The 27,680-nt window shown below is 45.3% G+C and overlaps 1 protein-coding gene across 1 annotated transcript; it reads right to left on the bottom strand.

Moving 5' to 3' along the window:
• Positions 1 to 8,839: 8,839 nt before the first annotated feature.
• RTP2 (receptor transporter protein 2) lies at positions 8,840 to 12,445 on the bottom strand. Its single transcript, XM_059686158.1, has 2 exons — positions 12,254 to 12,445; positions 8,840 to 9,350 (listed from the first exon to the last, which is right to left on the bottom strand). The coding sequence occupies exons 1-2, from the start codon at positions 12,415 to 12,417 to the stop codon at positions 8,840 to 8,842; spliced, it is 675 nt and encodes a 224-aa protein (XP_059542141.1). The 5' UTR covers positions 12,418 to 12,445.
• Between the last annotated feature and the right edge of the window lie 15,235 nt (positions 12,446 to 27,680).

Genomic DNA, 27,680 nt, shown 5'->3' on the forward strand with positions numbered 1-27,680 from the left:
GAACTGTACCAGGTCCCCAGGCAGAGAGCATCTGGTCACTGCACTAACTTCCTGATTAAGTTTGCATGAAATATAAGTCAAGGGGACCCTGTCTCCTAAAGTCACACCTAATAAGGTATTCATGTCAGTCAGTGAGAGAAACAGTACTTTACAACCTGATCTACAACAAAACACAGCAAAGAAATTTTTTCCCGTGCTCCCTGGGCCATGCAGGGTGAACACATCTGAGTGAGCTCACTCCCCACCCACCCTTAGCAACAAGATCCCTCTTCAAGTGAAGAAAACTTTGGTAAAATAGGAATTTTATTTCTTCCTTTGTTTGAGACCACATAATTTGAAGAGGCATGACATAATATCTAATAGAACATTCCCTACTTACCTGGCTGTAAACAACAGCAAAAAATAGTCATTACGCAAGTGAAAAGTTATAGTTCAAACACATGAAAACAATCTAAAGAATCAGAGTAAATGCCTCCATCTCCCCTATGGATAAAATGACTATAAGAAACAATAAAACAAACAAACAAAACCTTACTGACTTTAGCTTGAATTTTTTTTTACCAGATTTGTGAGGTATTGCACCAATAATTTTTACATTAGATTAGACAATATAAAAGAAAATATACATTATTATGTTGATAGCATAATTTTCTCTATATAATTGCCTAAATAAATTCCAGAAAACATTGAAATAATGCCTATCAGCTTTTGAGAAGAACTCAGAGTAAAAGACTGTGATCAGAAGATGTAATACTCAGCCAAGTTAATTTTGGGGGGAGTGGGGGGAGTGGAAAGAACAAGAGAAAGGCATTCTGAGTCAGCAGACCAACTGCATACCCTTTCTGAAAATATTACTCACAAAAGTACTTCTCATGAGCCCTAACCAGTTTGGCTCAGTGAACAGAGCATCGGCCTGCAGACTCAAGGGTCCCAGGTTCTATTTCAATCAAGGGCATGTACCTTGGTTGTGGGCACATACCCAGTAGAGAGTGTGCAGAAGGCAGCTGATCGATGTTTCTCTCTCATCAATGTTTCCAACTCTCTATCCCTCTCCCTTCCTCTCTATGAAAAATCAATTAATATATATATATATATTTTTAAAAAGTACCTCACATGAAAGAAAGTAAGTCAAAATAAAGAACTCAAAGTGGAGTGAAATGGTTAAAGATGGTGAGAAGACATCCTATATAATAAAGGCTAATATGCAAATTATCCGCTCGAGAGTTTGACCAACCAGGAGTTCAACCACTTGCTATGATATGTGCTGACCACCAGGGGGTGGTGTGAAACAAAGGACCGGGTGGGGGGTGGCACAGGATGAAGGAAGGCCCCAGCTGGCAGCCGGCAGCTGGCAGCTGAGAGAAGCAAGTCCCTGATCGCCCCTGATTGCTGACCAGGCCTAGGGGCCCTACCTGTGCACAAATTTCATGCACTGGGCTTCTAGTAAACCTATAAAATGTAAGAGTTGATTCGTAAATTAATATTACAAAACATAATGCATATATCTAAAATAACTCTTGAAAGAGAATGTATGAGTTATAAAGTCCTTTATTCATTTAATTATAAAATATTAGATTTTTCTAACAAAACTGGAAGTTGAAAGCTGGCAGGGAAGAGGATGTATGAAATTCCTCCTCACCTACCCAAATAATTAATAGCTTATATAATTTTCATGAAATGCGTACAAGACTATGGGTAAAAATATATTTTCTAAAAATGTGAAGATAATAAATAGTGGAATAAACATTTGTTGCATAACTTTCTATGGGAAAATGATTTTTAAAATTTTAAAAATAGTGTAAAATAAATTTTTAAGATTAATAAGCATTAAAACAGAAATAATTTTTATGTGTAGTGCTTTCCTCCTTAATTTCTAAATAAACTATATATGTATTTATTTTACCCTGTGATTTGGAAACACCCTTTTTAAATTTCCAAAAACTTGAATTTTATTTTATTTTGGTTAACCATTTGGTTTTCACAATTAAATATCTCACATTCAGGGGGAAAAAACCTTTTGGCATATTTTTGTTTTATTTTTTACATTTATTGAGACATCTGAGTATCCCACAGACATTGAATAAGAGATATATCATTTGTCAATGCCCTGCAGCCAAAGATCACCAAAAATATATGTGTTCTGTAATCAATTGGGTTTTTGACTCATTGCAATGAGTGAGGATGCACCCTGGAAGAGTGAAGCTTCTCAGAAAAGGATGTTAGAAAGAGCACACTGTAGCTCTGGGGCCTGTATTAAGAAAAGATTCTTGTAAGTGGGCTTTGTTCTGGATTGGGTGACATCAGGAAGTAGAGATGATTCTATGTAGATATCTTAATAATTCTTTTCTAGAAGGTGAGAAGACAAGAACAAGGCAAAAGTTATTATGGGTGAAGAAGTAGCAGCCACTAATATTGGCCAGGACAAGGGGTTGTGTAATCATTTTTGTGGTTTGGACCATGTTCATGCTTCTATCTGTATGCTTCTACGTGGGTTATGGAGTGGTCTTACTCTTCCCTTGACCTAGCATCATCCCAGGGTAGTGTTATCTGAGGTTGGTGTTCTATGGAATTGTTTATGTTCAGCAGTAGAGCACCATGACCTCATACCTTCAGATGTTTTGGGCTGCTTTTCCCTTTCTCATCTTTTATAAAAACATTTTCATATATGAATGCACACACACATACATAATAAAAAGTTAATGCATTTTATTTAACTAGGAACATTTATTCTTGTTTAATTAATTTATTATCTATATCAGATAGTGACATAGTATATTTAAAACTTTAAGGAAGTAATTCATTCTTATTGTGGAAACAAACAACAAAAAGCAAATATACAAAAATGAAAATCATCTATATTATAACTGTTTTCAATTAAATTCAACATGCATTAACAATTGGAATCAGAAACGAATTGCCTGCTTTCACTGGTTAATAAATTAGTTAGTTGACCTTATTTTGAACATTGAATAAACAAAAATTTCTGTGTTGTTTGACTTAAGTTAGTTTTTTGACCTGCAGCTCAAATTCTCATTGTCTACAGAGCACTTGAAGAGATCCTTCACTTCTACCATATATCTAAAGTGAGAACTAAAACTATTCTTAGCTACTTGAATGTGAAAGAGAGATGGATGGGAAAAGATCAGAATGAGAAGGGAAACACTGAATGCTTCTCTTAATATATACATAGTGCCTAGTACAATATATATAGTCATTCAGATGTTCATAGAAGGCCTGAGGGCAGGGTTTCTGTTCAGCACTACCTTTTTTAAATTTTGTTTTTAAAGACAAATTCTAAAAATGACTATAAAATATTTATTATGCTCCCTCCACACTCCTTATTTGAGCCCAAAAAATGTTTTCTTCACCCACTTCCAGTCTACCTGGTTTTCCTGCCCTATTTCTAGCCAGTGCTCCCAGGTTCCCCTGGTGTTCTGTGTTCCATCCCCTGCCTCTTCCTGTACTTGTTTGCTTCCACTTCCTAAACATGAAGCACCTTCTTTTTTCTTCATGCAGCTTGGGACGCACTTAGCCCATTGCCAGCCCCAGTCTTGACCTCCTGACCACTTCTGCAAAACATCTCCTTACATGACTTCTCTCCTAAGAGGCTGTTCCTAACCCTTCAGCCCCAAGGTATGATGAGGACACAGTGTGAGCCCTCCAAGTCAGGGAATATGTCTGATTATCTGTGATTGTGCAATCTCTAGGATAGGTCAGGAATAAAATAGAGCACCATAGATATATGTAGGCTTGTGGATGAAAATGAAGGAATATAGCTGTATAATCATAGAATCTACTCCATGCCATGTTTAGGGTGGTATTGGATTTATAATGACTCATTCTACTGTACCATTGAACTGGTACCCAGATCTCAGGAGTCTCAGTTCAGCATTCCTTTGCATGCCTTACTGTCCCCTTCATCTGTACTCTGCAAACAACTCCCACCAGCAACCCCTGAAAGCCACATTTGCTTTCTCAACAGTGTAAAATCAGCACAAAGATACACACAAGGTTAGAGCACACTGCCTTCTTGTAACACCCACAACAGAGATGTGGTTACAGGACAGAAACAAAAGACATAATAGTAAGGGACCTATCATGACAGGTCAGGAAAGCCTCATGAGGGGTGGGGAACAAACACTCATTCCAGTGACAGCAACAAACTTTGTGAGCACATGGTTCATTTCTCCCCAGATACCTACAAGAGGTCTCTCCTGAACCTCTGTCCTCATGCTAGCAGACAATTTTTGCACATTTTTTCAGACATCTGTTTTCAGGTTTCTAGAATCCCAACTTCCCTGTCTGTCTCCAGGTACTGGCCTGGAGTCCACCTGTCACCTAGATATTAGCGAGTGGCTCTGTCCTCTGGGCAAAGTACTTTGTCCTTGTCCAGAATCTGACCTGAGTCTCAATATATATATAATGTGTTAAGCCCAAACAGTCTTTATTTTATTGTCTCAAATTTACTAGGGCAACATTGGTTAATAAGATTATATAGGTTTCAAGTGTATGAGTCTATAAAACATCATCCATATATTGCATTGCCTGCTCACCACCCAAAGTCAAGTGTCCTTTCATTACCATATATTTCACCCCCTTCACCAAATTTAACTGCTGCCCCTCCCTCTCTGGTAACCACTATGCTGTTGTTTGAGTCTATGAGGTTTTGTTTGTTTGTTTTTCCCAAACAGGATTATTTAATTCTTCATTTCTTGGCAGGCTGGACTCCCATACCAGATTAAAACTAACCAGCTCACAAACATTACAAAACTGGACACCTCACTAAACCCTAGTTTCCCCTCAGTAAGTGTGGATAGTAAGAGTGCCTGTTTCACAGGTTATTATTAAAGGGAAGTTATACATCATAGCTGGCACAAAGTCAGTATTTTCTTCACTTCCAGCTTGGGGATACCACGTACATGAAATATACACAGGATGATTCTTGCTGGGGGGCAGGTGTGATAGAGAATATGGCATACAAGACAAGAATTTAGTCAGTCAACCCTTCTGGGGACAGACGATGAAAAATAACCAACAGTGGTAGACAGACACACATGCACACAAGCGTGACAATACAATATGATAAGGGCAATAGCAGAGGTAGCCTCAAGGTGGTGCTATTCTAATGCTGCCTGGGGCTGTGAAAGAGGCTTCACATGGGATGAGTGCTCCAACTGACACTGAAGATAAAACAGTTGAAAGCCGGATGGGATATGTGTTCCAGGAGAGTTGGCATCAGGGTTAGATGAGCACGGGCTTAGCCCAAGTCGCAGGATCACATAGTGATTGAAAATTTAAGTTCTGGAATCAGAGAGACCCTGAATTCCAGCCTCAGCACTGTGCCATAATAACTGGGTCATCATGCACCAGTTTCTAAACCTCTGTAAGTCTCAGCCATAAAATGGAGATAATATAATAGTACCTGCCTCAAAGGGTGGTTTTCAGAACTAATTGAGACAATGCACAAAAAGCTCTTAGCACAGCACTTCACACACAATAAATTATTGTAATAGCAAATGTTTATTGAGCACCTTCTCAATAAATCTTCTATATTATTATTTCTAGGAAATGAGATGTGCCCGGCTAATGAGACTTAGGTGTTACCATTAGCAGGAAAAAGCTCTGGAAGAGTTTAGGAGGGGAGTGGGCTGTTCATATCTGATTATTAGAAAACCAGCCCAGGATAGTGGAAGGTGGGCTGTAAGGGAGGAACCTACAGGAATGATAACCATTAAGAAGGCTACAGAGTCAAGGCACAACAATGATGCATTTGGGCAGCAGTAAACAGGAAGGAAAGAAAGGAAACCAATCCTAGAGGTCCTTGGGAAGAACAATCAAGAGGACAGGGCAACTGATTCATCATGATGGTATAGGGTGGGGAGAGAAGGTCAGAAAATAACTCCCAGATTTCTGAGAAGTAGGAGGAGCAAGTTTGGATGGAAAAATAATGAGATCAGCTCTGGTCATGCTGAGGGTGCTCCCAGGGGGAGGTCAATTGGTCTGGGGGCCTAAAGCTCATCAGACATACTTAGAGGAACTACAACAACCCAGAATTCATATGTGGTGAAAACGTAAGCCATGAATTGGTATATGTTACTGAGGGAAAACCAGCAGAGTCAGAGACTCCCCGGAAACACCAGTGTATAAGGGATGGTGAGCGAAAGATTATCACAGTGGAGAAAAAACAGAAGTGGGAGAGCCAGGAGCAAGTGCTGTCATGGCATCTTCAAGAAGATGATGCAAAATGCAACAGCAAGACCAAGTGAGATATAGACAGAAAAGTGGCCAGTGGTTGGGCAATGAGGAAGGGGTGAGTTTCAGGGACTGGGAAGTGAGATTTCCATGAATTAAGGAAAAAAATAAGAGGTAGAGAGAAATGTAATCTTCTTTTGAGAAAGTTGGCTTTGAAGGAATAAAACATTACATGGCTATAGTTAGAGAGGATGTGGAGTCAGGGGAGGGTCATTTTAGTTCAGTAGGTAAAGGTATGAGAAGAATGAGCTGATGAAAAAGGAGAGTATGTTTATATTCTGGAATTTTTCTTAGGCCTCATCTCATTTCACCTACTTATTGTCACTTAGTTTTCAGTGGCACATCATCCGTCAACTCCTAGGTCTTACTTCAGAAGCCTCAGCTTTTCTGACCCATTTGATGCCTGCCCCTATCCCTAGTCCCACAAACAATGTCAGTACCAGATGTTTTCACTACATCCCATTCCTGTCCCTTCATGTCCCTTTTAGACTCCCCGTGTGGACCAGAGCAGGGCGCAGGCAGTCCTCTGGAGACCACTTGATCCCTGAGCTCCTGATGTTTATCTTCTCAGAAGCCACCAGGTATCTGAAGTTGAGCAATGCCCCTCAGGCACATACTCTGTACAGGCCTACCTGAGCATTTTCTGTGGCTGACAGAGGGGAACACACCTCACATGCCTGCTCATTCACAAATGCTCCAGCCTGATGCTCTTCCGGCCACCCAGACAAAGGTAGATTCTTCCAGATTGCCCACCTCCTTGTAGGTCCACAGAAGAAACTGGATAAGCCACCAGAATCCCCCTGCCACAACTGGAGAAGAGAAAAGCTAGGCTGCACACCTGGTGGGCAAGTGTGACACAGTGCCCAAAGCATTTCATCTCTGGGAACACATCTAGCCAGACACAACAGCCTTGACGCTCATCTCCAGTACTCAGACCCCACTTGGGGCTGAGGCTCTAACGGTGGGCTACAGAAAGATGTGACTATCAGGGAACAATGTGGGGTGCGAATAAGAGAGTTTTCTTTTTCCTCTTCCAGACAATAATAAATACCAGGTCATATGACACCAGACCATGAGTCAAACTGCCCAAGTTACAGCCATGCCTGAGGGAATGGGCACAGCAAGTGCATTTTCCCTAATGGGGTGGTCTCATGAACTGGGCAAAGGAAAAGGGGTTGGGGACAAGTGTTGTCTTTACTCCTCATGCTTCCCCTTAGTCATCACCTCCCCTGAATTGAGACACTGTCACCTGGAAGTTCCTCATTCACAGATCTGCCCCTTCCCTCACTGTCCCCAGGATCTAGGACAGCTGTAGAACCTGCTACAAGGTATTTTCACACAGGATGGCAGAGTCACACACTATATCCTGTTTAAGCAGTGGTGCCCACAGCTCACACATTTCTGTAGAACAGGAATATATTCTCCAAGTCCCAAACCAAGAGCACACGCGCGCGCGCACACACACACACACACACACACACACACGTCACCTTGCAGTGAATTTCAATGTCTCCCCAGGAAATAAGTTCAAGAAATGTTGAGACCCACAGATTCCAATCAATTATCAGCCAGAAGCACAGACATTACATACTAGTATTTATTTGTGTATCTCTACTGGACCCCACCATGGCTGTCCTGCACCCAGAGGCTTCATATGCACTTTTAAACCTGTACCTACCTCTCATTTTAGGAATCCACCTACATTTAAGTGGGAATTTCAAGTTCTAAACCAGTGCTGTCCAATAGAAATGTATGTGAATATGTTCTATACCTGCACAGTACAATATGGTAACCACTGGCCACATATGGCTACTAAGCACTTGGTAGGTGGCTGCTGCAACTGAGGAACTAAATTTTACATTTTATTTTATTTTAATTAATTTAAACAGTCGCATATGGCTAGTGACTAACACACTGCACAGTGCAGCTCTAAATAATTCCAACCAAGCAAATGTTAGTACCAGAGTAAAAAATTAAGCCTTTGCAGGCTCTCTGGGGAGGGTGCTGGGAGAGAGGCACTGTCTTTATTGCTTCCCTGTAACCATGGCCTCCCCTTAATGAAGACACTCAGCCACACTGTCACCTGAAGATCCCTAGGCTGGGCAAAGACACAGTGACTATTGATTGAAGATGCATTGAGTGGGGCCACTGACTTCTCCAAGGGGAACCATGGCAAGATGGTCCGAAACAGCTGAAGACAAGCTTGAGAGTGAGGTAGGGACAAGACAGGACATAAAGGGGTCCTCATGGGGTGTGGAATATGGACATAAATTAGAAGGCAGGCTAGAAGATGGGGCTGGAGAGAGACGATCCCTCCCTGTAGGTTTAGTACTCTTCTCCCCTTTCCCCATCACTGTACATTTTAATAAAAGGACCATTAAGTATCTCCTAGACTAGAGCAAACCTCTCATTCTGCAAACCTCCTAGCGGCAGCTTGCCCTAATAAATGGAGGTCCAGAAAAGTAACTGATATGTCCGGCGTCATATATTGAATCTGTAGCAGAATCAGGACCAGGACCGTGTCTCCTCCACCTCCCCCGACCCGCCACCCCCTGCAAGCACCATTCTCCCGCCCCAGCCAGCTGCACTAAAGGAAGACAGAGCCGTGCAAGGAGACCTGCAGGTAGACAATGAGCAGGCAGAGAGAGGCCCAGAAGAGGCACCAGCGGAGAGAGAAGAAGCTGTAGCCCGAGCCCTCCTGGAGCATGGGCTTAGAGGCACCAGAGGTGTAGGTCGCCTCCTCCTCCAGCAGCTTCTGGCTGGGCTTCCAGTGCACGATGCCCTCCTGGCAGGCCTCGCAGAACTCACTGCGGTGCGGCCCGCTGTCCGGGCGGCTGGCCACGTGGATGCGGTACTGGCCACCGTCCTCGTCGTAGCACTGCTCGCGCAGGCTGGTGATGAGGTTGTCCACCAGGGTCTCGATGTTCTCCTCCAGCATGCTGGACTCCTCCTGCCGCGCCATGCCGCACTCATAGCAGAGCTGCTTGAAGACGCGCATGCGCACTGAACCCATCCGCTGGGCGCGGTCCAGGTGCATGTGGAAGAGGATGACCACGTGGGGCGACTGCCAGGTATGCCAGCACCAGGAGCAGTGGAACCTGCGGGGGTGGGAGAGAGGGATGAAGATGGGTCTCTCTCCTGGCGGCAGCTTGCCCTGGACAAGTCCGGAAAGGAAGGGCCTGTGGGTAGAAGCAGAGTGTTTACAGCCCCCTGGGTTCCTCAGCACTTCAGGTAGGCTCCCCAGGAGACTGGAGCAGCACAGTTTCTCAGGAGTCTGGCTTCCAGCTGTGCTCTCCAGCTTGCCTCCTGCGCGCCCTCTGGTGGACCCAGCTTCCCCCAAGCTTGATGCACTCAGGACATGCACCTGGATGCTGCACAGAGGTTATACTCCCCTAATCTGGGCCTTATTTCTCATTTGTGAAATTCAGGGTGACGGTGTCCAATAAGGAGTGGGTCAGACCTCCCGTGACTCTGATAGGGAGATGACCAGCACGTCTCACTCACGCAGCCTACCTGCTCCAGGGAGAAGAGGAGACTCCTCTAACCTTGTCAAGCACAGACCACCAAGAATCCACCGGATGGACGGGTGGAGGGGTGATAGGCCAGCAGGAAGAGCACTGCAGAGTTTGGTCCCTGCTCCTTCACAAAGAACACTCTCTGTCTCTTGACAAATCACCCCTAGGTCCCACTCCGCCCTACAGTAGAGAGTGGGAAAGTGGATCCTGCTCTGTCTCCTTCCCACATACATGCATACATGAACACTAACCATGTTGTCTACCCTGAGCTCCCTGGAGTCCCAGCCTCAGGAACCCCGAAGAGAAGTGGCCTGGGCCTTATCTAGCCGAGCCCAACTCCATCAACCCCCGCCCAATGCACTCATCACCTCCAGGAAAGTTCCTTCTACCCCTGGGATGAATCTCTACCAGGCCCCTGTCCCAAAGTCCTTACAGGCAGGCAAGGATCTATTGGGCTGAATCTTCCCTCATTATTGGCCCTCTCTGGGCCCCCTATATGTTGGCCCTGAAGGACCTCTGATGAGGGACCCAATTCAATCCAACAGATATCACCAAGCACCACATAGCCCAGGCTGTGGAGTAGAGGTGATGCCAAACCTGCCCCTGACCCCTTCAGCCCACGGACCACAAAGCATAGATCAGTGCCTATCACCGCCCAAGCGGGATTGGCAGGGAGAGCAGCCCAAGTGGTCCTGAGCCAAAGGACCCTTACCTCCATGCTGGCCAGAGCTATGGGACATCAGGACTCATGTGTCCCAAGGATTAGAGGTAGAGTGAGCCCATGCACAGAATAGGACAGAACAGCAGTTCTCTAGCCCTGCCTGAGGCCAGCTGGGAGACACAGGCCACTAGCTTGGAATAGGACCAGCTGATCCCTGAGGCAATTCGCTCAGCCCTTAAACTCCTGGGTCATTGTGCCCAAGTTTCCAGTCCTTTGCACCCCTTCCACCAGCCAGCTCAGAAGCTTCATGTTCTCAGCCTCCTTCCACACTTTCTTAAATCAAGCCAATCCAGAGTTGTTTCCTCTCCCTCAAGACAGACCTCAGATCTTAATCCCAAAATACCAGACCTAGCAGAAGGGGACCTTCAGGATCATCAGCCTTTCATTTTTCTGAAATGAAACAGAAGCACTGAGAGAAAGAAAAACACAGTCAGGACCCAGCACATAACAGGTGTCCAATAAATGTCTCTTAAATTGATTTGAATTGAAATGAACCAGTCAACCTCTGCCCCTGTCAAAGACAGGTTCACTCTGACATTTACAGGTCTTGAAGCAAGAATACAAATGCAAGCTCCCAACCCACAGTCTGCCTCCTGTTCCCACCCTTCGCATCATGCTGCTTCTGAGGGGCTTCATATATAAACATGTCTGAACATCCAGCCAGTGAGTCCAATTCCTAGAACACAGCCACCTGTTAGCCTCCTGTCTTTGAATCGATGGACCCAAGGAAGAAGCTTGCTAAGACCCCTGAGATGAGCTTCAGGCGGCTTGGGCAGGGAATTCTGTGGTCCCAATCTCAAATCATGGTATAGAAGAGGGCGAGGCATGTGGGCTTCAGATGGACACGTCTCCTTGGCCTATGGGAGAAACAGGTCTCCTATAAAGCATGCAATGCTAGGCCCTACAAACCTAAGGGAAGTCCTACCCAAAGCTAAGTCTTTTTGTGACAGACCCATAAATAATAGAGTTGGAAAGCACTTAATTGGTCATTAAGCCAACCCCTGCTTTTGCAAATATGAACACTGAGACCCAGACAGGGAAAGTGACCTGCCCAAGTGTACAGTTTATAGAACGTAGCAAGTGGCCAATGAACGTTTTTGTATTCAAATCAAATTGGATTGAGCTGACTGGACATACCTAGGACTAAAGCACAGACTCCCCATCCCTAAGCTAAGGCTTTCCCTGGTGACCTCATGGCCTCCTCCCCTCAGTTCCCACCACTCTTTAAGAGATTATGAAGCTGAAGCCGGTTTGGCTCAGTGGATAGAGCGTCGGCCTGCGGACTGAAAGGTCCCAGGTTCGATTCCGATCAAGGGCATGTACCTGGGTTGCGGGCACATCCCCAGTGGGGGATGTGCAGGAGGCGGCTGATCGATGTTTCTCTCTCATCGATGTTTCTAACTCTCTATCCCTCTCCCTTCCTCTCTGTAGGAAATCAATAAAATATATTTTTTTAAAAAAAGAGATTATGAAAATAAGAAAACACTTAAAATGTCAGAGATTGCAGGGGCATTAAAGATATTACAGCTCTTCAATTACCATGGAAAACAGAACTCAAAGACAGAACACAACCTGCAGGGCCACCTGGGAGTCAGTGGTACTGCTGGGATTAGAACCAAGACCTCTTTCACCTACCCAGCATTCCTTCTCTGCCCCTTCCCTGACCTGACACCAGGATGAGGCTCCACACATCTCTCTCTGCCTCTGCCTGGAAGGTGCCCAGGGCTGTGCTCCAGGAATGCTTCCCTCCTTTCTGGCCTCTCACCTGCCTGAGGCATGCTGCTCCAGGTACTGCTTCCAGCCAGGGGCCAGCTCATTGGGCTTGAGGTTGGGGTCTATGATGAGCTCCCAGCTGTCTGCCGGCTTCGCTACCTCCATCTTCTCATAGAAGACTTTCTTCCATTCACAAGTGGTCAGGCTGGTAGACATGACCCTGTGGGCAGGTCGGGAGTTTGAGCTCCACCTGAGTGAGAACACAGAAGGAGCCCAGGTAGGTACAGAGAAGTTCAGTCTCTGTGGTCTGAAAATCTGCATCACCGGGACCAGGAGGAAACAGTACCCAGCAACCTCCTTTGTCACCCTGGAGCCTGTTGCCATGGCAGCTGGGTGGGGCACCAAAAGGCAGGGCTGGGGAGGAGAGAAGTCTCAAGGGAGAGGTCCAGAGCCCTGAGCTGAGCTTGGGAAGAAGAGCTGGGTGTTGACACTAACTAACTGAAGCAAGCAGGGTGAGAGGCTCAGTCCAGACCAAACTCACCTTGGCCTCCAGGGCCCTCCAGGAGGCAGACAATTCAGTGGACCTCCTTCATCATCCTTCCAGGCATTCTCCACATCATGTGCTATGGCAACTATGTCACCCTAGGGAGCCAAGAAGAAACAGGGATGGAGAGATGCAGAACCTGAAGCTCCCACATCCCAGATGTGCTTGGACCATCATTTGCCATGTGCCAGGCATTAACTGCTTGACCTGTGTGCAGGACAAAGCAGGGATTAGTTTCCCTTCATCTAAATCAGGAAATTGAGGTTTACACAGCTCTGGTAGCTCAACCAACACTCAGAGCCAGGCCTTCCAAAATGAAGTACATCTGTTCATTCATTACAGTACTGTTGAGCTCCTAACGCATAGGGGTTGAGAAAGAAGTGACAAGGTCCTTTTGCCTGGGGAGATCTCAGACCAGTTAGTGAGATGGAATGTAATTTAACCTGCTGTGAAAAGCACAGCAATAACATTTTAGATTCATAGAGTCATAGAATTGTTAAAACTCATATTTGGTTCCTGGTCCCAGGCCTCACTGAGGCAGCTGCTGGAGGAACACATTTGTTCTGTGTTGCAGGGTCCTGCAACCTGTGCTGCTGCTACAAGAGGCCAGGCAATAGGAGCCCACAGCTCCCTGATGCCCAATTTAAAGACTTTAGGGATTAGGAAGGAACTTGCCCCCAAATTTGCATAATCCAAATGAAGGCAGAGTCCCAAGAGGGAGGGAGGCAGTCTCAGCTGGGTAAAGGCCAGTCTATTTGGCAGCTAATTCCAAGTCTGCTCCAATATCTTGTGGCCTTAAGATCTAGTTATTTCCCTCCATGGACTTCGTTCCTCTCACCTGCACAGGGGATGCTGTGCTACATGGCACCCAAGGCTTCCTTTACTTGTAATCATCATATGGCTCTTTAACCTGGAAATTGGTCCCCAGACATGTGGAGGCACACAGAGTGCAGGTCATGCAGAATTGAAAAGGGTTGCTGGGAAACAGAAGGGCAGTTTGCACTGTTGTGTTCCAGCCGTGGCACTTGCACCCAAGTGGTTTTTGCATGGAGTGAAATCGGGGACAAGACTATTGGATTTTTCTCTGGGAATGGAGAAATTAGGTTTGGGCTGAAGACCTCAGAAAAGACAAAACTGTGTCTTAGAGCCCTTGACTGAGAGCTCTAGAAAGGATCTTCATTTTTTTTTTTTAAAAAAAAATCCAATTTCTTCATTGAATTCTCTACCTCTTAATCTAACCCTCCTGACATTGAATTACGACATCTGAAGTTCAGAAACGGAAAATGAATTGGCCGAGGCCTCAGGACTGGGCTGCTCAACCCTCATGGGGGCACTCTCAGCAGTCAGCTTCCAGCCCAAGTGAGATGGGGGACCCTTAATTCTGAGAAATGGAATGAACTGCAGAGCTTAGAGACACCTGCTAGGAGTAAATCTCTGAGAAATACTGTTTCATCATTCCCAGAAAAAAAAATTGACAAAGGAAAAAAAAAAACCCACAAAAACACAGAGGGTGAGAATCGTCAGGGTTTATCTGTTTGTATTTGCCCAAATGATGCAATCCCCCTTAGGCCTACTATAAGGTTTAATTTAGAATGGGAGACCTCTAAGCAGAGACTAATATAATTCATCTTTCTGTACAACAGCCCTGTTTTCTCTAAAGAAACAAACTTGCTTGTGAAACAATCAATGAACACAGTTACTACCTCAGTTTCTGCAAATGTCACTGGGTTGCTTCAGAAGTCACAATTTAAGAGCTCACTAAGGTATAAATGTGTTCAGCTGTAGCCACATCACACTCTGGCAGGTTTGTTATATGTTGCTGCCATATTTTTAATCTGTATGACACTTTTTGAAATAAAAGAATGTTTATTCACTTATAAAAATAAAATACTATGAACTTACATTCTTCCAACAAAATTAGCAAAGGAGAGAGGGTTAAAAGAATTAAACCCCTCTTCAATTTGGAATGTGAGTTAATAAACACTTTTGTAAAATGTCCATTACTTAAATGTTACTTATTAGAATAATACAGAGAATGTCAATGTGGAGCCAAAAATACAAAAGTAATGACGGGTTGCAGGGGGGTGGGGTGGGGTGGGGGTGAGATAAGTAGATACCACCTGGGGGATTTTGAAAATTATATGTACCCTTACTCCAAAGATTCCAGTACATGGTCTTGAGGTGGTGTATACAGTGCTTCCTCAACCCACTCCAGTTCTGAGAAAAAACAGCCATTGTTACTGAAGGGAATATGTTTTCCCACAAGCATCTTGGGTCAAAAAAAAAAAAAGTTAGCCTTTTCAAGTTTACCAATTGAAAGAGTTTATAAGTAGCATCACTATAGCTGCTATAGCACAATATCGATCTGTAGCCCCAGCATATAGATGCTTCTCAAAACAGTGGTTGACATGTCTGATATGTCTGAGTGAAGTAGAATTGTATTTAAAAACTAGAGGCTTGGTGCATGAAATTCGTGCATGGGGGAAGGTGGGGTTCCCTCAGCCCAGCCTGCACCCACTCCAATCAGGGACCCCTCGGAGGATGTCTGACCACCAGTTTAGACCCGATCCCTGTGGATCGGACACCGCTCTCACAATATGGGACCACTGGCGCCTAACCACTCACCTGCCTGCCTGCCTGATTGCCCCTAACCCCTCTGCCTGCCTGCCTGATCACCTCTAACTGCCCTCCTCTGCAGGCCTGATATGCCCCCAACTGCCCTCCTCTGCCGGCCATTTTGGTTCTGATTGGTCAGTTTCTATGCCAGTTAGCATTAAAAACTCCACCTCCTAGGCAGCCATTGGCTCCTCACAGTTGACCCAGATTTTGTTCTGATTGGCCAGTTTCTATGCTAGTCAATGTCCCTGGGCCTATCAATGGGGCCTGATCAGAAAGGCAGGGCTGATCAGCAGCCCTGGTGGAGGCCTGGAGAGAAATGGAGGCATGGCTGTTGGTCAGGCCGGGAGAGAAAGAGAGGCAAGTTCTGATCAATGGCTACCACAGAGGCTACGGATCAGATGCTGCCTCTCTCTCTGCAGGCCTCTCTCCGGGCCTGATCTACAGCCCCCTAGGCACTCAGTGCTGGGTCAGGGCCCCTGCAGCCCCCAGTCAGTGCTGGTCCCCATGGCAACCCAGCACTGACTTCCTGTCTGGTCAGCCTTCAGTCAAAACAGTCCTTAGGACGCTGGCTCTTTATTATATAGATTAGATATCCTCATCCAGCCAGCATGGCTCAGTGGTTGAGTGTCAACCTATGAACCAGGAGGTCACATGTCATGGTTTGATTCCTAATCAGGGCACATGCCTGGTTGCAGGCTTGATCCCCAGTAGTGGGTGTGCAGGAGGCAGCCAATCAATGATTCTCTCTCATCACTGATGTTTTTATCTCTCTCCTCCTTTCCTCTCTGAAATCAATAAAAAAAATTTAAAACATTACATATCCTCCTTGAGGCTAGGTTTGGGTAGATCCAGTGTTTCCCCTCTTTATGATAACAAGCAATTGTGTTAAGTTGATAGCACCAGTAAGAATAGTCTTCTAGATCTGTGACTATAAGTCTGATTCCAAGAAGCTATGAGCAGCAGGGCTCCCCTTCCATCCCACTGTGAACACATATTACATGGCTCCTGTGTTATTGGAATTCACATTTAACGTGAGTTGTAAAGGACATACACAGAAAGCTCTATTTTGACCTAATGATGGGGGACCCATCATAAATTCACACTGATATTTTCCAATGGTGTTTTAACATTGACTTATTGCAAAACTATTTGGGGGAAATGACCCTTAGAAGCTTTATTGACTATATAAACTCATTAAAAACATTTAATATTTAAATTTTGAGTATCAATTGCTTACCAGGTTATAAACTATTTATTTCTCCATTTCTCATGACACTTGATTCAGTAGATCTCAATTGGCAGTGCACAACAGAACTTTCTATGGAGTTGTTTTGGATAGAGTAAAGGTGCTTCCCATTCCTTCTGCAGAGGGGTCTGGATTTGCAAGAAGCTAGAAGTAATCAGAACCTAAGGCTAAGGCCCATTATTGATATGCAAATCTGATCAGGTTGAAGCTTGAAATAATTCAGTGATTCCACATTCCCTCTAAAACAGAATCTGAACTCTTTGCACAACATTAAAAAACCCTTTATAATCCAGGTCCCACATATCTCTCAGGCCTCACCTGTTATTACTCTTCTCTGATGGAGATGTACTAAATGATAGGGAGTTTAAATTGTCAATAAAGGTTCTATGGACCATTTTCGCCAATGGGGGTTCATGAACTAGATCCACTCATGCTTCTAAATCTGCACTAGTTCATCAGCATTTGTCAAATGAACAGACATCCACAGGATACCTCCATCAAAGTGCTTTAAATCTTCTAGCTGGTTTTCAAAATATAATATTCCAGGAGGACAGGAAAATCTTAAGCTGAATTTATGCTAGTAGGCAGGAAAAGAAGGAGTTTGAAAACAATTTACACTAGGGAGTAAAATCTGTGATGATAAAGTAGACATGTAGGTACAAGAGGCATAAGACTTACTTAATCTGTGTCACTCCATGCAAAGCAATTAAGCAAAGTCCAAGAGGGTGAGGAAACCTTAAGGTTAGTCCAGAATGGTTTCAATGTCCAGGGGACCTGTTGATGGAAACTGGTCAGAGTACTACACCAAACTCATGGGTAACTGCAGTTTCTACATGGGAGTCCAGTCATTCTTCCAAGAGACTTTATATGATGCAAGAAACAGCAGAAACTGCAACCCAGTTCTTGTAGCACCAGGAATTGGGCAAAGAAACAACAAATTATTTCCTCATCTTAAAAACTTGTTGGGAAGAAAATTATAATAAACCTTAATTATAATGAAAGTTAATAGTGATAGATGCTTACTTTGTATCATGAGTGTTTCTAACTACATGGCATAAAATAATTCATTTAAGCACACAAGAACTCAATAAGCTCAATACCATAACTATTCTCCCCTTTTTACATGTAAGTAAACTGAGGCACAGACAGGCAAAGTAATTTACTCAGATTGACATAGTTAGTAAGTGACAGTTCCAGGATTTGAACCCAGTCTGGCTCACCGACTACATGCAATTATCCACCAAACTCATTGTAAAACTTCAAACAAAAGTATATCCTATCTAATAAAAGAGAAACATGGTAATTAGCGTACAACTGCTACCCTTCCCATTGGCTAATCAGGGTGATACGCAAATTAACTGCCAGCCAAGATGGCGGCCAGCAGCCAGGCAGCTTGAAACTAACATGAGGCTTCCTTGCTTCAGTGACGGAGGAAACCAACGTTCCCTGCCTGCCTTGCCGGCCTCTGAGCCTGCAGTTTGAAACATTGTAACAAATATAGAAGCTAAATAAAACCCCAGAAACCTGCTTTCAGCCAGCCGGGATCTCAGAGCTAGAGTTATACATTGTTTCGATTATAGAACCCAAACAAACCAGATACCTGCTTTCAGCAGCGGAGGCCTAAGAGCAGGAGCCTCAGAGCTAAAGCTGGCCCAGAATAAAAAAAAAAAAAAAAAAAAAAAAAAAAAAAAAAAAGGAGCAGTTGGGAGCTTCCGTCACCTGCCAGCCTGAAAACAGCCCTCAGCCCCTCACCCAGACTGTCCAGGCACCCCAGTGGGGACCCCCACCCTGAAGGGTGTGTGACCAGCTGCAAACAGCCATCATCCCCTGACCCAGGCTGGCCAGGCACCCCAGTGGAGACCCCCACCCTGATCCAGGACACCCTTCAGGGCAAACCAGCCGGCACCCACACGTGCACCAGGCCTCTATCCTATATAGTAAAAGGGTAATATGCCTTCCAGCACCAGGATCAGCAGAGCTGCAAGGCCTCCAGGCACCGGGATCAGCATGACAGGGGGCAGCGCCCAAACCCCCTGATTGCCCTGCGGCTCTGTGTGTGACAGGGGGTGGGGCCACAACCTCCCTATCGGCCCTGCCATGAGTGTGACAGGGTGCGGCACCCCAACCCCCTGATGGGCCCTGCTCTGTGCATGATAGGGGGGAGCTCCCCAACCCCCTGATTGACCCTGCTCTGTGTGTGACAGGGTATGGAGCCCCAACCCCCCTGATTGGCCCTGCTCTGTGCATGACAGGGGGCGGTGCCCCAACCCCCCAATCAGCCCTACCCTGAGCGTGACTGAGGGTGGCATCACAACCTCCCGATCAGCCCTGCTCTGTGCATGACAGGGGCGGCGCCCCAACTCCCCAATCGGCCCTGCTCTGAGCCCTACCAGGGGCTGCACCTAGGGATTGGGCCTGCCCTCTGCCACCTGGGAGCAGGCCTAAGTCAGCAGGTCGTTATCTCCCGAGGGGTCCCAGACTGAGAGAGAGCACAGGCCGGTCTGAGGGACCTCCCTTCCCCCCCGAGTGCACAAATTTTTGTGCACCGGGCCTCTAGTTAACAAATAAATGAAAGTTCCACTTTCTTTTTACCCTACCTCTCTCTGACCTTCATTTTTTTGGCCAAGTTATTGGTAAAACTTTAGAATTTTCTTGATTATAAAATGTATTTGATAAAAAATAAATTATGATTTTTTTTTTAATCTCTATAACTCTTTAAAATATTACATACCATCAGTATTTCTCCAGTTTGGTACATGATGATTTATGAGACACGGAGTCTTGTTTGTGAGTCTGTGTTAGCTCCTGAGTTACCCCCCCCACTCCCCCCCCACCCCTACCCCCCCGCTGACACCAGCATCAGCACCTCAGCAGCAGGGTCCTGCTGGGCCCACCTGCTGCACAGACACTGCCTTGTCATTATAACACTGCCTCTATGTGAAAATCACTACCCAAAGGAGGAAACTTTATTAAAAGTTGATAAAGTGGTTCATTTGTGATGTGAGGCCATGCGTTGGCAACTTAGGATTCTCTCTAAACGTGAATCCAGTAAAAGTCAGAGTGCCTTTGCAAATATGTCTGAGTTTTTGACTTGTGGGATTCCTGAAGTCTAAGAAATGCTCTCTGGAACTGTCAAAGGTCTACTCTGTTGGCATAAAGGTCTCTGTGGAGAGCCAGGCGACCTAGGTTCTCATTTCAAACTTGTATTCACCCAGATCAATCGCTTTCATTTCCTGGGCGTTGATTTTCTATTTGCAAATTTCAAAAGTGCTGACCTCGACAGCCCTGTTCACTCTGCGGTTTTGGTGTCTGAGGGTACCGTGAAAAGGAAAGTGCTCTCACCGACCCACACAGACACCCATTTAGAAGCCTGTAACCTAGACTGTGTCTGCTCACCTTGTCTTGGTTTTGGTTTACTTTTGCTTTCAGTGTCCCACGGTTTCTTTTGGCTTTGCTGTACTTACGGGTCCAAGGGGATGGAGGCAGTAGCCACTGCAGGGTCTGTTTTTTTAGTCCATTAGCAAACAGTTATTGACTCCCTGTTCCTGCCAAGAGTCGGGTGAGGCTCTGAGGCTGTTGGGATGACCAATACACGGTCCCTGCCCTCCTGAACTCAGTCTAGGGCAGTGTAGTGTTGCCATTGTTTACAGCCTTGAAACAATCGCACCTTCACTGCGAGACATCCTATCCATCAACTCTTGGCTGGTTCTCTTGCTCCAACTACTGCCCTCTTCTTCTGTCACCCACAGTTGTCCAGAGGCAAAGTTTTCTTCAATTTACAGACAAATGGAATTTTTGTAGTTCCCTTTTTATTATTGATGTTTAACTTAATTGCGATTTCTTGAGAGAATGTAGTCTGTATGGTTTCAATCATTTGACATTTTCTGAGGCTACAGCTGTTCTTTCTTATCCTTTCCTGTATTTAGTTTTTAAACATTTATATTGAATCTATTTAGAGAGATACTATACAATTATAATTAAAGCTTCAGATTCTAGAATCAGATCTAGATTTTAAGCTCAGTTGTGCCAGTTACAGGCTTCTAAATTACACTGATGAAGAACAAATTAGTGGTTGCCAGGGGTTAGTGATGAAGGGAGGAGGAGAGGATGGCTATGAGGAAGTTTTGTGGGAAGAGGATAGTTGTGTATCTTGGTTGTGATAGTGGCTCTATGAATCTACAAACACACACACACACACACATGGGTGCATGTAAAACTGGTGACATTTGAATAAGATTTGTGGATTATATCAACTGCAACAACTTCCTAGCTTTTTTTTTTAGTATGCTTTTATTGATCTTCAGAGAGACAGAAAGGAAGAGGATAGAGAGATAGAAACATCAATGAGAGAGAAGCATCATCCATTGGCAGCCTCTTGAACACCCCCTACAGGGGATTAAGTCTGCAACCTGAGCATGTGCCCTGACCAGTAATTGAACTGGTGACCTCTTGGTTCCTGGGTCGACACTCAACCACTGAGCCACGCCACTTCCTGGCTTTGATATTGTGTTATAATTATGTAAGATGTTACACTTGGTGGAAACTGGGTGGGGAAGGGTACACAAGACTTCTCTGTACTATTTTTGTAATTTCCTGAGAACCTATAATTACTTAAAAATCAAAAGTTTTTTTAAAAAATATCCTGGAACATTGTGAGCATTCAATCAATATTAGTATTATTTTGTCATAGCTCTCACGTTTTTCTGCATTTAATATATATTAATTTTGAAAGTACATAAACAGCCCTACATGTTATTTAAAAAAAAAACAGCAACATTGTACATCAACAAAGTTACTGTTAAATATATAGGAACTTTGGGCCCCTTGAGCACTGTTAGGTAGGTTATTTTTTGATAACTAGTGTCATTTTTTATGCCCCTTTTGAGTTGTGATAATATCGGAAGCAGGTATAAGGAAGATCCGAATCCTGGGTCTGAGAATGTTGGTCACCTGGATGCAGGAAATTCTGGAAAGAGTAGATGAGAAATTGCCTCCAGCATTTGAACTCTCTGGTTTTGATGAGTGATTTCTATTCCCAGGACTCCTAGTGAGAGCAATCACCCATCCTGTCTCCCGGTTGATTACTTAGGCAAGAAAAGCCACTGTCGCGGTTTCCAGAGGGGCCTTTGAGAGCACCCTGTGCAGCCTTTCATTTACAGTCAGAAACTGAAGGCCAGGGAGAAGAAGCTTCCTGCCCAAGGCCAGTTACCTTAATCCAGGCCAGAGCTGTTTGTCCTGGATCTCACTGTGGCCAGCAGGGACTGGATGATGCCTCCCCCCAACAACTATCCAGGGTCACTGAGTATGACAGGAGAGGAAAGCTCAGGGGGCACCCCTCCTCCCCACAGACTTGGAAGGGGAGCGGAGAGGTGCCCATGGTGCAGCCAGTCCACACCTGGTACCAGGCATCCGGAGCTCAGGGCAACACTGTGACATAGATGGCAGCTACAGGACATGCCCTGGAGGCTTCCTCTCTACATTCAGAATTTGAGGTTTTTAAAAATATATATTTTTTTAATGATTTTTAGAGAGAGAGAGAGAGGAAGGGAAGGGATAGAGAGATAGCAACATCAGTGAGAGAGAAACATCATCAATTGGCTGCCTCCTGCATGTTCCCTTCTGGGGATCAAGCCCACAACCCTGGCTTGTGCCCTAACTTGGAATCTAACCAGTGACCTCTCGGTTCCTGGGTCGACACTCAACCACTGAGCCACACTGGCCTGGCAGAATTTGAGATTTTGACTGAAAGAGAATCTCAGTTTTAAAATCCTAAACTCTCTTCATAGACAATGTTGCTCAGTTAAAAAGCTGTGTCCTGGGTGCATGAATATAGGAGCATCTTTTTGTTCAGGCATCCTGGCTATTTGAGCTCCTCACTGCAAGTCATTCCCATCCCTGCCACTCACTAGCCCTGCATGCCTAGCCTCTCCTCTCTGAATCTGCTTCTTCATCCACCAAGTGAGATTTTTACTTCCTTAACTGGCAAGATTGTGGTTCAGATTAGGTGAGCTCTTGGAAATGAAAGCCACTGGTGACCTGTAACGTTAGTTACACTTATTGTTGTCATCTCACAAGCTCCTGCCTCCCTCCAGGCTTCTATTCTGGATTGGCCTCCTTTGCCTGAGAATTGAGATATGACCCCCCTCATTTCCAAGGAGAACTGCAAACCTGAAACTCAAAGGCATGACTTTCAGAGTGGAAATTTACACACCCAAGTAGGTCTCCGAAGAAGAGGTTTTGGCGCCAGAGGGCCTCACATCACATCCCATAAAACCACTAGCCAATTCCGTTGGATGGCTTCACCAAGATGAAGAAGAGGGTTAGAGGAAGGGAACTGGCACAAAGGCATAGAAGGCCAACTAGAAAAAATAGCACTGACCCCATTTGCACCACCTTGCTTCCCTGGAACCAGATAAAGCGGCGCTTTAGCCATCACTGCTTGGCCTACCCTGCCACCTTGTGGCGGTATTCTAGACTGCACTGGGAGAACTGCCTCCTAAAACCTAGGTGCCAGAGGAGCAATAAAACCAAGTGGGACCCTAAAGCACACACTCACTCTCTCACTGCTTCTTTCAACAAACCTGTGCAGATGGTTTCCAGGATGAGGAAATTCATGGACGGTTGATACTGAAGGACGGTTGATATGTCTGGCTAGGGGTGGTGGGGCAGAGTCAGGGAAAAAGGACATGATGAGTGGTGGGTGTGGTGTGTACAAAGACACTGGTATGTTTGGGAGAGGACTTTAGCATACGAATTTTGGAGGATGTACAATTTAACCTACGACAGAAATTGTTTGAGGGAGGGGGGCTGGTGACATACTCTCAGAAAGAGGTGAGGCACCATCCTCACCTCTTCTTTGTACCTTGTCCCTGCTGCCACTATTTCTACCTGGTGTTCCCCAACATGAAGTCACGTGGAGAAATGCATCCTCTCCCACACCTGTACAGATGGTTTCCAGGATGAGGAAATTCATGGACGGTTGCTATTGAAGGACGGTTGATATGTCTGGCTAGGGGTGGTGGGGCAGAGTCAGGGAAAAAGGACATGATGAGTGGTGGGTGTGGTGTGTACAAAGACACTGGTATGTTTTTGTGGGCTTACCAGGCAGAAGCCTTCTCACTGCAGATGTATGGTCCTGTACACTGGATCATGCATGCTCACAGGGACTGGGCTCCTGCATGCCTGCTTCCATATTTGTCCGTGTTTCCCAACTTGACTGCCCACACCTTGAAGAATGGGACAATGTTACAAGCCAAACTGGGAGTCAGGAGCCTCTTCCAAAGAAGTGCTTGGTGTGACCTTTTAAGTGTGCCCCTTTCCCCTCTAACCTGGTTTCTTCACTTGTAGAATAGAATCATAATCACTAAGGCCCCTCCAGTTGTAATATTTGACTCTGACCCTAAGCCTGCTTGTTGTGCAAAAGGCAGGGAGAGATCCAGGGAGCTCATCTCTGAGAAGTCTGTCATTGCTGTTGAATGAGTCAGACTCACTTACTAAGACGTTAACCCTGGGCCTTAGGGAGTATTATAATAGTTCAGGCTTCCAAGATCTGTGGGTCCCCTTCCTAGACTGCAAAGCCCTCCTGCCTCAGTGCCTGTGTTTCTGGAATGCCACTTCCTTAGGAATCACTGAGGCTTCCTTCTCCTTCACTGAAGGTGTATGGTCCTATACACTGGATCATGCATGCTCACAGGGACTGGGTCCTGCATGCGTCTTAGAAGCTTCCTATAGTTGCTTTGGGGCTTGGAGGAACATTGTCTTTCCAAGTGGTTACAGTATTTGGGGTAGACCACTTTTGGGGTCTTACCTGGGAGGGATCACAGCATACCTCAGCCTTTACTATTAAGAGCCTAAACTCAATTTAAGAGTATATAAGGGTCTTCCCAGTGGCAGACACCTCAGAGACCTGGACACCTGAGTAAACTATGCTCTTTGGTTCCAGAAACAGATACTCACACAGACCAGGCCAACTATGGTGTAGGAATAGAGGCAGGGACCTTATTATGAAGTGTTTATAAGATGAATGGAATCTTCTAGAAACCTAAAACCAGACAGAATCCCTCAATCAATGACAAGCTTCCTAGAACTTGATACTGGAAGGTCACCCTTGTTCCAAGCCTCCTCCTTGGGGGACCTCACTCCAATGCCCTGCATGAATGCGACCCCCCACTCTCCACAGGTCAGCTTCTCTGTGCTGCTCTGCCCTAGTCTCATTCTCTTAGTGTTTTCCAAAATGCCTCCGGTAGAACACAGAACAATTTTGAGAAGGCACATGAATGAACATTTTTATTTTGAATGCTATTTAATTTATACTTGGGGAAAATATATCTAAAATGTGAGTTGATCGAAAGAAAAATTATACATATACATATATATATATATATGTATATATATATATGTATATATATACATATATATATATATATATATATATATATATATATATATATATATATATTCAAGGTGAGATGCTATAGCAAAATCATGAAGATGGATGACAAGTGAATGAAATTTGAGAAACACTGGACTGGCTGGTGGTTCTATGTTACAGAAAAAATTCCCAGGACCATCTTGGTGGCCCAACATATTAGCATCCCCTCCTTCAGCAACACTTTACATGCCACACATAATAGGCCACGGACCTGCCTGTGGTTGGTTGGCCTTGGATGCACTGTCCATCCTTAGACAAATTAGTGGTCAGAGGAGTGGTCACATGCTATGAGATATGGCTACCCAAGTTCTGACTCTAGCAGGGACTGAGACAAAGTTTCTGGTGGAGCAGCTTCTGTGGGCAGGTGCAGTGTGATGTGTTTTTATGGGCTCCTGGTTCCATTGTAACTCTTGGGCACTGTCTCTATCCTGGAGTTTCTGAGGTGGGCATGCGGTTTCCATCCCCCCATAAATTCTGCTTTGAAGGGTGACTTTGAGAATTTATTGTGATCATTGATACAAAAGTGCTTTGAAAATCATAACCACCTCACAAATGCAAGATGTTATTATCACTGCTTAACACACTTATTGCTATGATTGGCACAGAGAGAGGAATGGGAACCCGGATTCCAAAGATAGCTCATTTTCCTCAAGAAAAGAAAAAGATTGAAGTTTCACCAACGACCAGTTGTCTGAACTTAGACTAGTTAGCCACTACTTGGCTGGGTGACCTTGGCCGAGTCCCTGCCTCAGTTTCCTAATATCTGAAATGGGAACATTTGCATCTGTTCTTCCTTGTCTCAGATTGGAGTGAGGAGCAGAAGCCCACCCTCCACTCTCTGTCCCCGGACACCGGGTGAGGACAGTGGGCAAGTTCTTGCATGTCTCCTGTCTCAATCCTTTCATGGGTAGAGATGACAGACTTGAATTAGGTGATCCTTATCATCCCCCATCCTTTCCAGCTTCTAAGCTGCTCTGCTTGATTCCAACCACCCCTCTTCTCTGGGTCTAGCCTCCAACCACCACCCTGGTCTTGAGAAACCCTCCCCTTAAAAATCCCACAACACAGAGAAGGACCTCAGGCGTCGCTGTTTTGAAAGTTATGTGTTTGTGAAATGTTGCATTCACGTCAGGCTTTTGAAATAAAAATTCTCTATTCCCTTTACCCTAGCTTATCTGTTTAGAGATGTTTGCTTTTTACTTGTTATTGATCGTCAATTGGCTACAGTTACTCACTCTTTGATCTTCTCTTTTGTTTGAACTTGAAGCCACCCACACTGTCTGCCTGGGCCCCCTAGTCTCTTTATTAAACAGTAATGATATATAAACAAACTCCTAGCCCCTCAGGGAACCAAGGGGCACTAGGGCCAGCCTCCCTCGGGCCTGTGAATTGTCATTCCTGAAGCTGTCTGTTTTTTAAGTTCTTTTGCCAAGTTTCTATGGGAGCAGAGGGATCACTTTCTCCCTTTTCAAAGAGCAGGGTGAGCTGAGGCCTCGAGCTGGCAAGTCCTTTAAAGTCACTTTCAAAGGAAACCTGAGCTGGAAGGCCATGTGGCTGGCAGAGGGGAGTGTGACTTTCAGAGGCTCTCTCTCAGGCTTTGGGTGGTCAGCTCCCGGGAGCTTCCCAGCACGTGCTCAGGGCCTGCTGCAAAGGCGCTGCCAGGACACACCATCCTGCCACCAGCCACACAAGGACTCAGGAAAGGCTCTGGTTCATGTCCCTGCCCCGCGGTCAGGGGAGTGTACAGGCATTCTCCTCTGGGCCAGGGGCCAGGACCACGCTTGTCTTCCCTGTTCTTTGGCCTTGTCAATCAAACTTGGCATTTTTTTTTTTTTGAGGTAAATTAAAACTAGGTGCCAAAGTAAGCTAGGAAGAATTTATGTCTGAATCATGACATCATAAGTGATCTAGATAATCCAATCTGCTCATGGGCAGGCTGGAAGGGGGACCCAGAGGACAATGATTGTCCCCCACACATGGGAGGAGATGGGTGACCTCCACCACAGAGCTCTTCAGACAAGGACCACTCCTGCAGTGATGGAGGTTTGCTTGGCTAGCAGCCATTCATAAAGGTTCCAAGTCTATAGATGTTTGCCCACCGCTCAGCAGATACCAGAAAGACACCGATGCTGAGAGATGTATGACTGGGGCCAGAGGCCTTCATACCATCCTCTGGTCTAGACCCAAGCAGAGTTGTTTATGAAGCCAGGAGGCAAGATGAACCCTCTTGCATCCCAGAATGGGCAAATTCTCCAAAGCCCAGAGGAGGAATCAACTCACATACACTTGTGTCAAAAGGACTAGAACTAAAGTCATCAAAGCTCAGCCTAGAACACTGAGTGAAAAACAAACAACAAAAAAACACAGAGGAGGGAACCAGCCAGAAAAAGAGGTGAGAGATCCATCCAAAATCCCCCACCGAAGCTCACAACCAGGGTCTGGAGTCTGTGATACTTCCTGGGCTGGGAGACAAAGCCCCAGCTTTGGTTCCTACACTCCACCCACCACCCGCAGCCGCTCCCCCCCCTCCCCCAACCCCGCCAGTGGCTGTGATCACTCCCCACTATGTAAGAGCAGAGAAAACCAGACCCATTTAAGTCCCGATTCCAACACAAAGAAAGACCCCTGAACAAGGCGTC

This window comes from Myotis daubentonii, chromosome 3, assembly GCF_963259705.1.
Source record: "Myotis daubentonii chromosome 3, mMyoDau2.1, whole genome shotgun sequence".
NCBI classification, from domain to species: Eukaryota; Metazoa; Chordata; class Mammalia; order Chiroptera; family Vespertilionidae; genus Myotis; species Myotis daubentonii.

Bases quoted from the DNA above. Each gene is read 5' to 3' on its own strand.
- RTP2 (XM_059686158.1), bottom strand. From the start codon at position 12,417: ATGTCTACCAGCCTGACCACTTGTGAATGGAAGAAAGTCTTCTATGAG. The intron at 9,351-12,253 runs GTGAGAGGCCAG...CCACCCCCGCAG, and splicing joins GAGCAGCATGCCTCAGGCAG to GTTCCACTGCTCCTGGTGCT.